The 12729-nt window shown below is 35.8% G+C and overlaps 1 protein-coding gene across 1 annotated transcript; it reads left to right on the plus strand.

The window, feature by feature from the left end:
* Nucleotides 1-791: 791 nt before the first annotated feature.
* On the plus strand, nucleotides 792-2505 carry LOC133196897 (uncharacterized protein F54H12.2-like). Its single transcript, XM_061332745.1, has 2 exons — nucleotides 792-1107; nucleotides 1268-2505. The coding sequence occupies exons 1-2, from the start codon at nucleotides 792-794 to the stop codon at nucleotides 2503-2505; spliced, it is 1554 nt and encodes a 517-aa protein (XP_061188729.1).
* Nucleotides 2506-12729: the final 10224 nt, after the last annotated feature.

The following is a 12729-nucleotide window of genomic DNA, read 5'->3' on the forward strand; positions in this document are numbered from 1 at the left end:
CACACCTTTCAACGCGAATACGATCAGAAATGGACGGGAGAAATATTCATAATAACCCATAGATATCGTCACGAAGGTATTGACGTATACCGTCTGAAAGACTATGCAGATGAACCAATTTCCGGTACATTTTATGCACAGGAACTACAGAAAGTCAATAAAAAGGAAGACACTGTATGGAAAGTGGATAAAATTTTAAAAGAGCGGACAAGAAAGGGTGAAAAAGAAGTATTGGTATCTTGGTACCAGTGGCCTTCAAAGTACAATTCCTGGATAAAAAAATCAGAATTGATTAACCTGTAAATTTACATAAAATGGATATCCGGATGGTTTTGAAATGTACAGATAGCCTTGATCTGTACAGGGACAATAAGCCTTATGATTTTTATGTTCATCTGCCAAGACCATTAACGTTAATGGGGCAGTGGTCAGTAGCATTACTAGAGACTTGTTTACCTTCAACTAAAGGAAAAACGGATGTTTATATTTACACAAATCTATGTGAGGATACGATCGTCGGGGACAAAGAACTTCCATTATTAAGGCGTGTAAGTTTAAAAAAATCCGCACCGAATGAAATATTTACATATCCTTATGAAGTGTCCACGAGACTAGGTCAAGTTCACGACGTACACATATATATAAAGGATGCAGCTGGACAGGACGCCTTATTTTTAAAAGAGGAAACATCTGTGACATTGTTATTGAAGTTGAAAAGTTTATAAAGAAGAAGAATGAGTGGACCAACATACGTATCTGATCCTAGAATATGGAAAACATTTTACAAAAACATGTTAGACGGCAAATTTAATCCACGAAATTATAAAGGGAGGCAGTCCGGCAGCGGCATTGCAGGAATGTATTCTAAGAAACCTTACATGATACCAGTTAATCCACATATTACTGTCGAAGAACCGAAGGAAATAGTAGGCAAACAGGTGACTCCAATTGCAGCAGCAGAAGAACGAGCCAAAGGAGAATTAAAAGAGGAAATGCGTGAAAATATTCCACACGTTCCCGTAGGCAGTATAAAAGTGGAGAACAATCCGAAATCCCCCACTTCAATCAAGAGGAGGAAGAAGAAGTCAGGGGAAAGAGCATCAGACAGTACTTTAAAAAAAAAACTCAAAATAGAGGATACAAACTTGGCATCCAATATATTTTCATCCGAAAAGAGCAAGAGAAGAAATGGCTTTTCTTAGTGACAAAATTACTGAAATTGGTCTACCTGCTGAATTGTCTTTATTTACCGTACCACCTAATCAAGTTGCAGTAGAAAAAATATATTATGCGGAATACCGACCAGTGTCAGCATATAACACGGAAGATGCCCCGATAGAAATCTCCATACCTGGTCAAGGAAACGAATATATTGATTTACGACGAAGCCGTTTATATGTAAAATGTAAAATAGTCAAAGCAGATGGAACAGCTTTAGCAGCCCAAGAAAAAACTGGCATTATAAACCTCCCTCTACAGTCACTGTGGTCCCAGATAGACACTTATATGAACGGAAAGTTAGTGTCTCTGAACACTAGTTATTACCCATGGAAAGCCTATTTAAAAATCATCTTGTCCAGTGGCAATGATGCTTCAGACTCGCAATTACAATCTCAACTATTTTTCTTAGACGATGCAACAATGGACGATGGAAATGCATACGGTGGAACAAACGGCGGTTTGGCAAAAAGGTATACATTTACAAAGGAGAGCAAAGTTTTTGATTTGGAAGGACCGTTATACGAGGACATTTTCCGTTTGGATAAATACATATTGAATGGTGTCGACGTAAATCTAAAGTTATTCCGAAGCAGAGCACCCCTACTGGTAATGAGTGCAGAATCAACTCCTGCGTACAAAGTACAACTGTTGGACGTATCCTTTAAAGCCTGCATGATTAAAGTGGACAGTGGTGTTTTGATTAATCATGCCGAAATATTGAAAGAAACTACAGCCAAATACCCATTGATAAGAACAGAAGTAAAGATGAACACTTGCTCTAAGGGATCTGGAAGTTTTATATGGCAAAACGTTTGGTCTAACAACCTCCCAACAAAGGCATATTTTGCATTCATCTCCCAGACTGCAGTAAATGGTAGTTACACCAAAAACATATATAATTTTCAAAATTTGGCAGACGAAATTGCACTGTACGTGAATGGCGAAAGCATGCCAGCAAGACCCATGAAAATTGACGTAGGAGCGAACGGGAACCACGTCACAGCATTCGTGAATCTATTTGAAGTGGCTGAGAAATGGAACAAAGACTCCGGACTAAGCATAACGCGCTCCATGTTCAGCGAGGGATTTGCAGTTTACGCATTTAGTCTCGCTCCCAGCGATCTAGGAGAAGATTATATAAATTTGGTTCGCCAGGGAAGCGTCAGATTAGAAGTGAAATTTGCAGTGAATACAACAGAAACATTAAATTGTTTGGCTTATGCAGAATTTCCCGCTTTACTCGAAATTGATCAATCAAGAGACATTAAGTACACCCGAGTATGAATGCCCGTGAGTTATTAACGCGAACAAAAAATAACAGGCATACCGCCGATGTAATAAGAGGTGTCTTTTCTTCAAACAATCTGCCACAAACAGTACCCAAATACCCATCTGCATACATTTGCAACACCGATCCTTCATATTTGCCAGGAAGTCACTGGGTAGTGTTCTGGATGCACAGCCCGAAGCATGCCGAATTTTACGACAGTTTAGGGAATGTCCCGGGATATTACAACGCTGCATTTGATGTGTTTTTACAAAATAACTGTGAAAATTGTTTGTACAATAATGTTCAGATCCAAAACAAGGAGAGTATTTCATGTGGATATCATGTTTTGTTTTACATATGGATGAAATGTTATAATTATTTAATGTCACAAATAATAAGAATATTACTCCGCTGTGCTAACCCTGATACTTATCTCAAAGAGTTTGTAAATAAATATCTGTAGAAGGGAGAACAAAAAGTGTTGCTTATAAATAGTTTCAACACAGTACAAATGTTGATCAGTTGAGCTCTGGTACTGGAAGAAAGAAGTATGCATTGGTGGGAAAACGAATCCATTTTACCATTTCAATCACCCACAACCTGTATGATATCAGGCGCAACAATGTCAGGAAAAACCCATTTTATTTATCGCATTTTACGAAATGCAAACGGAATGTTTGAAATTCCACCGCAAAAAATAGTTTACTGTTATAGTCAGTATCAACCTTTGTTCGAAGACATGGAACAAAACATTCCGAATTTTAGTTTATACCAAGGGCTACCTTCTAGAGATCAGATAGAAGAATGGACAGAAGGTATGAAACATACCGTGTTGATTTTAGACGATTTAATGACACAAGTATCAAAAAGTGAAGAAACCGTTGCAGTTTTTAGCATCACAGCACATCACAAGAACTGCACAGTGTTTTTTTTAACCCAAAATTTATTTTGTCAGTCAAAGACTTTTCGAAGTTTGTCATTAAATTGTCATTACGTGGTTTTGTTTCGTTCCTTGAGAGACTCGAGGCAGATCTTGTCATTTGGAGCCCAAGTATATCCAGGTCAGTCCTCGTATTTCAAGGACGCATATCAGAAAGCAACATCAAAATCATACGGATACCTACTGATTGATATGAATCCAGCCAGTCAAGATCAATATAGACTGCGCACGCATATATTTCCACAGGAAGACACCGTGGTATATTTACCGAAGGAATAATACAAAAAAGAGTTAGTTGGAGAACCATGAGCCTTCTGGTGACATCAAATGCAGCATTCCTTAAAACATTATATTCAGCGGACCCCAAACAAAGGAAAGCTTTATTAAAAACGATGACTGAAAATCAACAACAGGCTTTGTGTGAGGTAATTTTAAACGTGTACAAGGGGACATTTCCATTAACAAAATACTATATTAAGAGATTGTCTCCTCATCAAAACGTCATTCATAAACTGAGCAGCAAGTCGGTAAAGAAGAGTGTCAAACGGAAACTATTACAACGGGAACATACAATACTACCTATATTACTTAAACCGTCATTGGGTGTACTAAATAATGTCTCGGGAGTTACTTTTAATACCAAAAGAAAAGTATGACATGCTCTTAAAATCAAAAGAAGAGCCACCGATCAGTCAAGAAGAAAAAGAAGAATTACCGCGAGAACAATCAGTATCAAAACAAACACAAACTTCTAAAGAAGAAAAACAAGAAATTTCAAGAAAAAAGAAGAAGAACAAGAAAAATCAACAAGGTTTTGGATTTATCGTCAAAAAGAAAACAAATGGACCCCCACCTGGATTTCCTGTGCACAAGACTATACAAAAAAAGAAGAAGAAGCAGCAGCAATGGTTTAAACTTTAATTAGAACATTATAATTTATTTTGTTAAAATACACAATAAATAAATTTAAGAAAAAAAACTGGAGATATGCTTCTTTTTTATGTAATATACTGGTCACCCCCCCCTCCTTGTTTTTAATACATGGACATCAGAGGGAGAGAGGGGGGGGGGAGGTAGAGCATTTAATTACTATAAAACTTTATCAATATCCGTAAGGCAAAGTGTCATACGAATCCGGTTGTATTGCTCTCTTCGAATAAACAAGTTGATATTGTTTATTTTCTACAGTGTTATAAATTTTATATAAGTATTTAGACCTAGTGATTTTTGCAGGATTTGTAACAGTCAAAGTTTTGCTCTGGTCAGTTGTAACAATATCTAACATGGAATGAAAGTTTAAGATTTGTGAATTTTTATAATTGAGTGAAAACCCGCGAATGCGACAGATCTGCTCTCCCTGAAGTGATCTAAAGGCATAGTTTTTAGGACCACCAGACACGAACTCTACAATGTAATCGTCAGGAGAAGGTAACTCGTTCGTCAACTGCCCAAGGTAAGGTCCAATTTCTGGTTCTACATCGTCTCGTCTACTGACAAAAATTACGGAATCTGTATCGAAATATAAGACACGTCTGTCAAGCATGTGTAAAACGTCGTAAAGTTTTAGCCTAGCCCAACAGGTAGTGAATGCTGCAATAAAGATATTTGTCTGGTAATCTTCTTTTACGAGATCACTTTTGTTTTTCCATGTAGTATGGATCATTTCATCATTAATGATATGAAAGTCTGTGACCTCTTTAGACGGATCAAAAAGACTTGTAAAAAATTTGTCAGCTTCAGTATCGTGATAAAAGGATGTTTGAGGCATGTTTAAGCGCTGCCCAAATTTCCCCCAAAATGAATTTAAAAGTAATTTGGCAATAGATCTCAATGCGGGATTTTTGCTAATAGCATCGCGGTCTAGTTGAATATTTTCCCTAGCTGCATAATCAAAAATATATTTCAAAGCATCATCTTCCGTTTGTATGTCTGCAGGCCAACCGCTAGCCTCTTGTTTAATTTTGAGAAATAAATCAATATATCCACCGAAAAGGTCATTTTAAGGGTCACCAGGTATAGAAACGCAATCAAAATGATACACTTCGTACATTTTAACAATCTTATAACCAGCTTGAACTGCCCGAACGAGCTCTGGTGTACACCATGTTCCTGTGATACACCGGTCCTCATCAGAGCAAGTACAACGCAGTTGTCTCTCTTGTTCTGCACAACTCCTACACAAAGCAAACACTAGTTTTTCATTTATTCTTTGCGGTAGAACGGGAAAGTAAAGATTTCTAGGGGGTAATACTTTTACTTTGGCTAACCCAAAATAATTCTCAATGCTTTGAAAATCCCTAGTTATGATTTGAGGATGTTTAAGTGGATATTTACAATACTTGTTGACGGACGGATAAAGAGAACAAAAATCTAAATAATGAATTTTTTCATCTTCTTCAACTTTCTTGTACAACTTAACAGCGTTAGTTCTCCCTCCAAAAAATGCATCTCGGGGGTTCAGCCTTTCCTGTAAGTCTAAAGAGGCTACAAAGTCGGAAACCTCAGTGTTGTCTGCCATTAACTGCACAAAGTCGTGCTCCCAAATAGTCACAACATTCATGCCGAGAGATTTGAGATATTTTTCTTTTTTTATAGTTAACGCAAGCAGTTCATCTAAGGTTTGGTTAGTGCGCGGCACGCGGAGTCTACGTTTGTTTGGGTAACATATAGAACATCCGTGCCACAGACATCCGTTAAATTCATAAGCGGTGTTTGTTTCCCTACAATAGCCATCTAATTTATATTTTGAATTGGGAATTTTATATTCCCCCTCGTTTAAAGCATGTGTTATATATATCGGAACATTTCCTTCTCTTTTTTCCTTTTCCATAACCCATTCTAACCACTCGATAGAAGCTTTACTATACTGATCGCGATGATATCCCGAGGACGGAACTTGAGCAAGGGGACTATCGAGAAATAGCTCCTCCTCTACAAAATAATCCTCGTCTTGTAAGGCCTGCGTGTTAACCCACCCCCTTCCCGGAATGTTTACGCGAACCTCCCCATCCAATCGCCTGGCTTCTGCCCATAAGACTTCATCCTGGTGTCTAAGTTTAACTTTTAAGTCCTCATGCAGAAATTTAGATTTGAAAACTGCCATGCAAACACTGGCAATGGTTATATGTTGGAACGGATCTACGCTACCTTTTAGATAATATTCAATGTTCCCATCGTCATTTAGTTCAAAGTCACCTTTACCTGTTATTTCCATTAAAATTTCTCTAAACTTTAAACAGGCTTGACGAAGTATATCAACATCACTTCGACAATATTCTACAATTTCTTTGGCAAAATCAAATTGTTCATTGTTATTAATTTTCGTCTGATACCAGGTTAAAAATTCGCTGCGGTCTGTATTACTCATTGTATCACATCCGTAATGAGCAGGATCGGGGTACGGCCCCACGTAACTTTGATTATTATTTGTGTTGAAGAAATGAGGGAAATAACCTTTTTTTGATTCGCTTAAACCAAAAGCTTTTGGTAGATTGGATAGTTTTGTAGGCAAAAAATTGTAGGAGTCGACAATTCGAATGTTTATTTGATTCGCGACATGTATATACATAAGTTTTGATCCCGAATAGATAACTTCCGGTATGATACTGTTCTCGACTAGATATTCTAACAAAAAATACCCGTCATATCCTTTCATGTTATGAGCTATCGCGGTATAATTTTTATGTTGCTCTGAAAAAAGCCACTGACCAAAGTCTTGTTTTATATTTTCTCCTCGAAACACGACTTCGCGAAAACCGCAGGTCTGTTCACAGGGTTCACTACTGAAACAATCGTTTTCATGATCAAAATGATCACATTCAGGACATCGCTTTCCGCAGAATTGACACTTAATGTCGATTTGTTGTTCATCTATACACATCTCGCAAACTTTGTGAGCAATGACTAAATTTGGAATGTGTTCAAACTTTCCGCAATGAGACTGTTGACAATTTGAACACAACAAACAAGTCGGTCCGGTGCAGGCTTTACATCGCGCGGGGTCGTGAGTATATCCTTCGGGACACTGTAAAATGCAATCGCTTTGCGTGCACTCAAAATCAAAAAAAATAAATTTTGGGATGGATTTCTTGCTTTCATTTGGGCGTATGAAACACAGATGGTCAGCTGGGACATATTTACCGCAACTCTTACACAACCACTCGCCACACACGTGTCGTTCGGGGTCAAGCACCTTTCGATCTATCACTTTCTGACATATGACACACTTCCACCACCTGACACACGCCGATTCTTTTCGTTTACCTTGCGGAACTAAATGGCTTTTGTAACAAGAGAGTGATCGACAAGTCATATGACATAATTTGCAACTCATTTGCACATTTGAACGCCTACACTCTTCTTTTCTTTTACATACATAACACGAGGATTCACATTGATGTAAATTTTTATACGGAACTAAACAACGTGAGCAAAACTTTGATTTGCCAAAAAACCCACAAATATTAACAATGGCATCGAAATGGGGACTTTTGGTTCCAGTTTTTTTATCTTCTATATCTGATAAATATAAATAGAGGCGTTGTTTTACACTATCTTCGGGAGGGGTTTTGATAAATTTATTACCGCCTACAGCCCTCATCACTAAAATATCTACATTCAGAAATTGTTCAAAAGTATTTATATCCGAAACGGCTAGGTGGCGATCTGTAGGTACACCGACTAACCTACAAAGTTCTTTAGTAAGTTTAGTCTGTCGCTGTCCTGGATCCTGTTGATGACGCAATTTTGAAAAATACCATTGAGGAACTTTTTTATATTTCCAAATTAACTTTTCTAAATTACACTCGTCATCACCCTCAATGAGTAAATGCCAATCCGTTGTGATGACTTGATTGGCTTTGGCAAATGCCATAGTTATAGCACGAGCCATGCAGGTTTCATCCTGGTTATTAATGGTGATAACAGACCTTTTTGTCTTAGTTGATCTATTAGGCCCATGAAGTCGCTGTATGGCTCGTCAACGTCCGCCTATATAAAATAAAATGTAGGTTACCCAAAAAAGTAGTTAGAGTTATCTCTCTTTTCCCAGTAACGTGAGAGAAAATACTTACCGGTAGGCACTTGCACGGTTCCAATATCTAAATAAAAACTTTCATCTAAGGGCATGTCTTCATAACTGGTCAGGACGTGGTTTATATGATCCAGAATGACCTGTGGTGTCATATTTTCGATTTTCCGCAAAGGGACAATAATAGGTGTATTCAGAGAGTCTGAGTGTACGATGACACGAATAAAGTCACTTTCAGCCCTTAGATCTTGCGTAGCGTCTCTTAATGTGGCACCAAACATCTTAGAAAGTTTATCTTGTACATCTATCACTCTTTTTTTTCCCGGACAAGGTCCGAATTTAATTTCACGACGTAATGTCGATCAATGGCTTTGTTTGTTTGATACGTTTTTTGGTTTACTTTACGGAAGGTATAAGAAATTTCTTCTTCATCCGTTGAAGGCCCTGCCCCTGTTTGATGCAGTCCTTCGTGAAATCGGAAAAGTTCATTATTGTCGTGAAATACGGCACCACACCATTTACATTTTTGAATTAATAGAACTTCTTCTTTTTTTTCTTCTTCTTCTTCTTCAAGGATTCTCCGTAATTTAGCTGGAATGAGGATATTTAATTCTTCCACTCTCTCGTGGGTATATTTATGAAATCGGAAAGTTTCCTCATTTTCAAACCTTCTCGGACAATATGGGCACTGAAAAACCATATCCTATTTTAAAAAAAAAAAAAGAAAAAAATATATAAGTATTATAGTCATTTGTTTTTGTGTGTGTGTGTGTGTGTGTGAGGGTGTGTGTGTGTGTGTGTGTTTTAAATAAAGAAAATATATATTGTATATATCGCCGCGCGCCGCCGCGCGGCGCCGCCGCCCCCGCCCTCTTTTTTCGTTGGGAATGGGAGAAATCATAGAGAAATGGGGGGAGGGGTTCCCCGTACTCCCCCCCCCCTTCTCCCCTTCCCCCCATTTGGAAATGGAAATTATGAAAAAAGTGGGGGTTAGTTTGACCAAATGGGTAAAAATTTTAAAAAAGTGGGTGGGTATGTGCTCTCTCTTTCTTTCTTTCTCTCTCTCTTTGTCTGTCTAGCTCGCGCGCGCGCGCCTTGCATCTTCTGATGTTGCCGCTCCTTCCCCCCTTTGTCTCAAAAAAAAAAAGGCCAGACTAGGATAGTCATTCCACGATAAAATGGACCAATTCAGAGTATAAAACATGAAAAAAAAAATACTTGTTTCAAATACCAAAATGAACATCATAATTCTCCTAAGGACATATCAGTGAACTTGAAAACAAAGAATTGTCCACAAATCTGGTATCGTTAACTTTTTTACAATAATTTCAAGATACCATTGATTTTAAGAAAATGTTACGGAAGTTAATGCTTGATCAATTCTTATTAGTTTTAAGTAAAGCTGAATTTGACCAATTTTTCGTTTCTAATGTACAGTAAAGAACGCTAAAGTATGATTCATGAAGTCTCGCATAAATCCGAATTTAAATTAAATTTTCGGGGAAAATGTCGTTACGGAAGTTAATTCCCAGCAATAAAAGTTAAAAAATTCTCTTCAGTAGTTAAAATCAAAGTTTGTTTTAGGATATTAAACAAAAGTCTGAAGCATTTCGCTCCGAAAATAAAATAAATTTCTATACCTTTAATGCAAAAAACTTTCCTGAATTACCGTTACGGAAGTTAAATTGTTAAGAGAGACAACTGTTTTTATCTAATTCATTTTGTTATGCCGAAAATGTTATCGTCTAAAATAGCTGAATCGCAACTAGAATCGACGATATAAGGTTCCGTGGTAACTTTCAGATAAATAAGTTTCAGTTCTTTTTGAAATCTATATTCTATGCGTGAAATTTAAAACTAATTCGTTATGGAAGTTGATCGATTTTAAGCGACATGCTTATGACTTCGCATGAAAAGAGATCCATGCATTTCTTTGCGAGAAGTGGTTTGATTTCTTTTTATATAGGATAAAAGACATTTTTTAACATTCATTGCAATCTATTCGAAACAATTTTACGGCTGAAAATTTCATCTTGAATTTTGTAAATAAATAAAGCGACATTAAGATTTGCAGTGGAATACATTTTTCAACATTACATTATGTTCATATCAAAACTTAAAACTGCATATATTTCGGTGAATATTTACAAAACCATGTGTGTATGTGAAGTCTTAGAGTTGAAATCGATCTTTATTTTATAGTTGAGATATTACAACGGTAAATCAGATTGTTCCCGCTTTCTTTTTGACAAAATCAGTAAATTTGAATGGAAAAAAATGTCATTACATTAAACATTCTGTATAAACTTTTATACTCCCTTAAATTTCCCGTTTTTTCACTGTGTGTGTGTTAGTTTTTTGTTGTTTTTTTTTTAACGAGGTTCGTTCCTGAGCTTTTAAGCATATTTTTGTTTTCACCTCTATTTAAAAAATTCTGCATAATGTTTTAGTTCTTATGATAGATTTAAAATTCTACAATGCAAATCAAACTATGATATATTAAAACCCCATTATTAAATTTCATGCCAAAATCATTGAGTTCCTATTTTTTCTGGGGGGAGGTTTTTGTTTAAAAAAATAAAATGATTAATTTTCTTTTCGAAAAATTTACAGTACAGTATTGTCAAGTTCGGCTTCCTAATTTTCCATGCAGCCTGCACACAGAGTTATTTTGTGCAGTGAACTGTTTTATGCTCGTCCTGTATAATATATTAAATTAACTGCATTGAATTCTATCATCATATTTGACAAATATCTCCAATATGTTTTGCAAGTCCAAGAAAAAATAAGCCCCAATTTAAGCTTAAAATTAACACTTTTTTAGTAATATCTAAAAATCAACACCACAGACCTCTACTTTTAATTCCTGTCTTCTGAATGTATACGATAATTTTAACTATTCTGCTTTAAATTCAGTAAAATGACATTATACTTTCTAATGATTTTATTGCTTCAGTGTTAAACTTTTAATGGCAACAAAAAGACATTATTGACCATGCGAAGTAATTTGAAACCTTTCTTGATGTCACAAATTTTATTCCTATAATTTATTTGGAGGAAAAACTATAAAAAGTTGATTTATACATTAGACGTAATAACAGTGTCAAAAGAAGCGCATTAACCCCCATTCTTTGTTTTGACTTTTAATTGAGGTATGTGTGTAGATTCGAAAAACACACTTGATAAAAAAAAATTCTCAATGCTTTTGACAGCAAGATTTAACCTCCTTATAAAATATTTATTGTCTTTGTAAAACTTTATCAACCCACTTTTTCTCTGAATCTTGTGGAGAGTTTTCAGAAATGGATTCAAAATCTACTAGAACAATGCAAGTATTTTTTTTTTTTACTTCTTTTTAGTTTATTTTTTATTTTATTTAAATAGGCAACGACTAACAAAGTTTTTTTTTTTTAAATCTCTTGTAGTTTTGTAGAAGACTTATTTTTCCTAGAAGCCACTCTTCCGTATGAATTACGGTATCATATTTATATGATGGTTTGTCTTTGGAATAAAGATGTTCAAAATTCCCGACGAGCAGTTCTGAGGGAAATTACTTATATTAATGGGTCCTTAGATACATGGCTCGTTCCATTTATAACTAGATCGGCGGGACGTTTGATATTAAGAAGAAACTCTCTACGTCTTGTTCACCGTGACATAAACATTTTTGTTAATGGACCTGACAATGAAGTTCGTCCTCCATCCGAAGTAATTTATATACAAAACAATGTAAAACGAGGACATTCCCTACTTTCTGCTGTTCATCAGAACTTTCGGCTGCTTCGTCGTCTTCCTGATGAATTCAGGATGCCATCAACATTCGTGATAATAATTGCAGCCCCTCTTCATTTATTTTAATAATCAAACTACTTTGTATGATATTCTTTACTATTTTGTTTTATTTTTTATTTCTACAAAACAAAATATTTATGATAACTTATTCTGATTCCTCGTCGTTTTTTATTTAAAAATGACGGGTGTTTAAATAAAACGTTCTCCATCTTTTCATTTCGTTTCTTTCTTCTCATTTTTTTTACATACATCCAGAAAGAACAAGACCATTAACCAGAAAACTTACAGCAAAGAAAAGTATTCAAGGATTAAAAAAATGATATATAAAAGATATAAAACTTTTATCTCAAAAATCAAGCATTTTACAAGAGGACCTTAAAGAAAAATACATAGAACTAAATTTAAAATCATAACTGTTTTTTAAAAAAAATTCCCTTACTTTTAAATGGCTGTTGTCCTCGATGATTAATATTAGTA

This window comes from Saccostrea echinata, unplaced genomic scaffold (assembly GCF_033153115.1).
Source record: "Saccostrea echinata isolate AGI-Se365-2 ecotype Australia unplaced genomic scaffold, CSIRO_AGI_Sech_v1 ptg000030l, whole genome shotgun sequence".
NCBI lineage: Eukaryota > Metazoa > Mollusca > Bivalvia > Ostreida > Ostreidae > Saccostrea > Saccostrea echinata.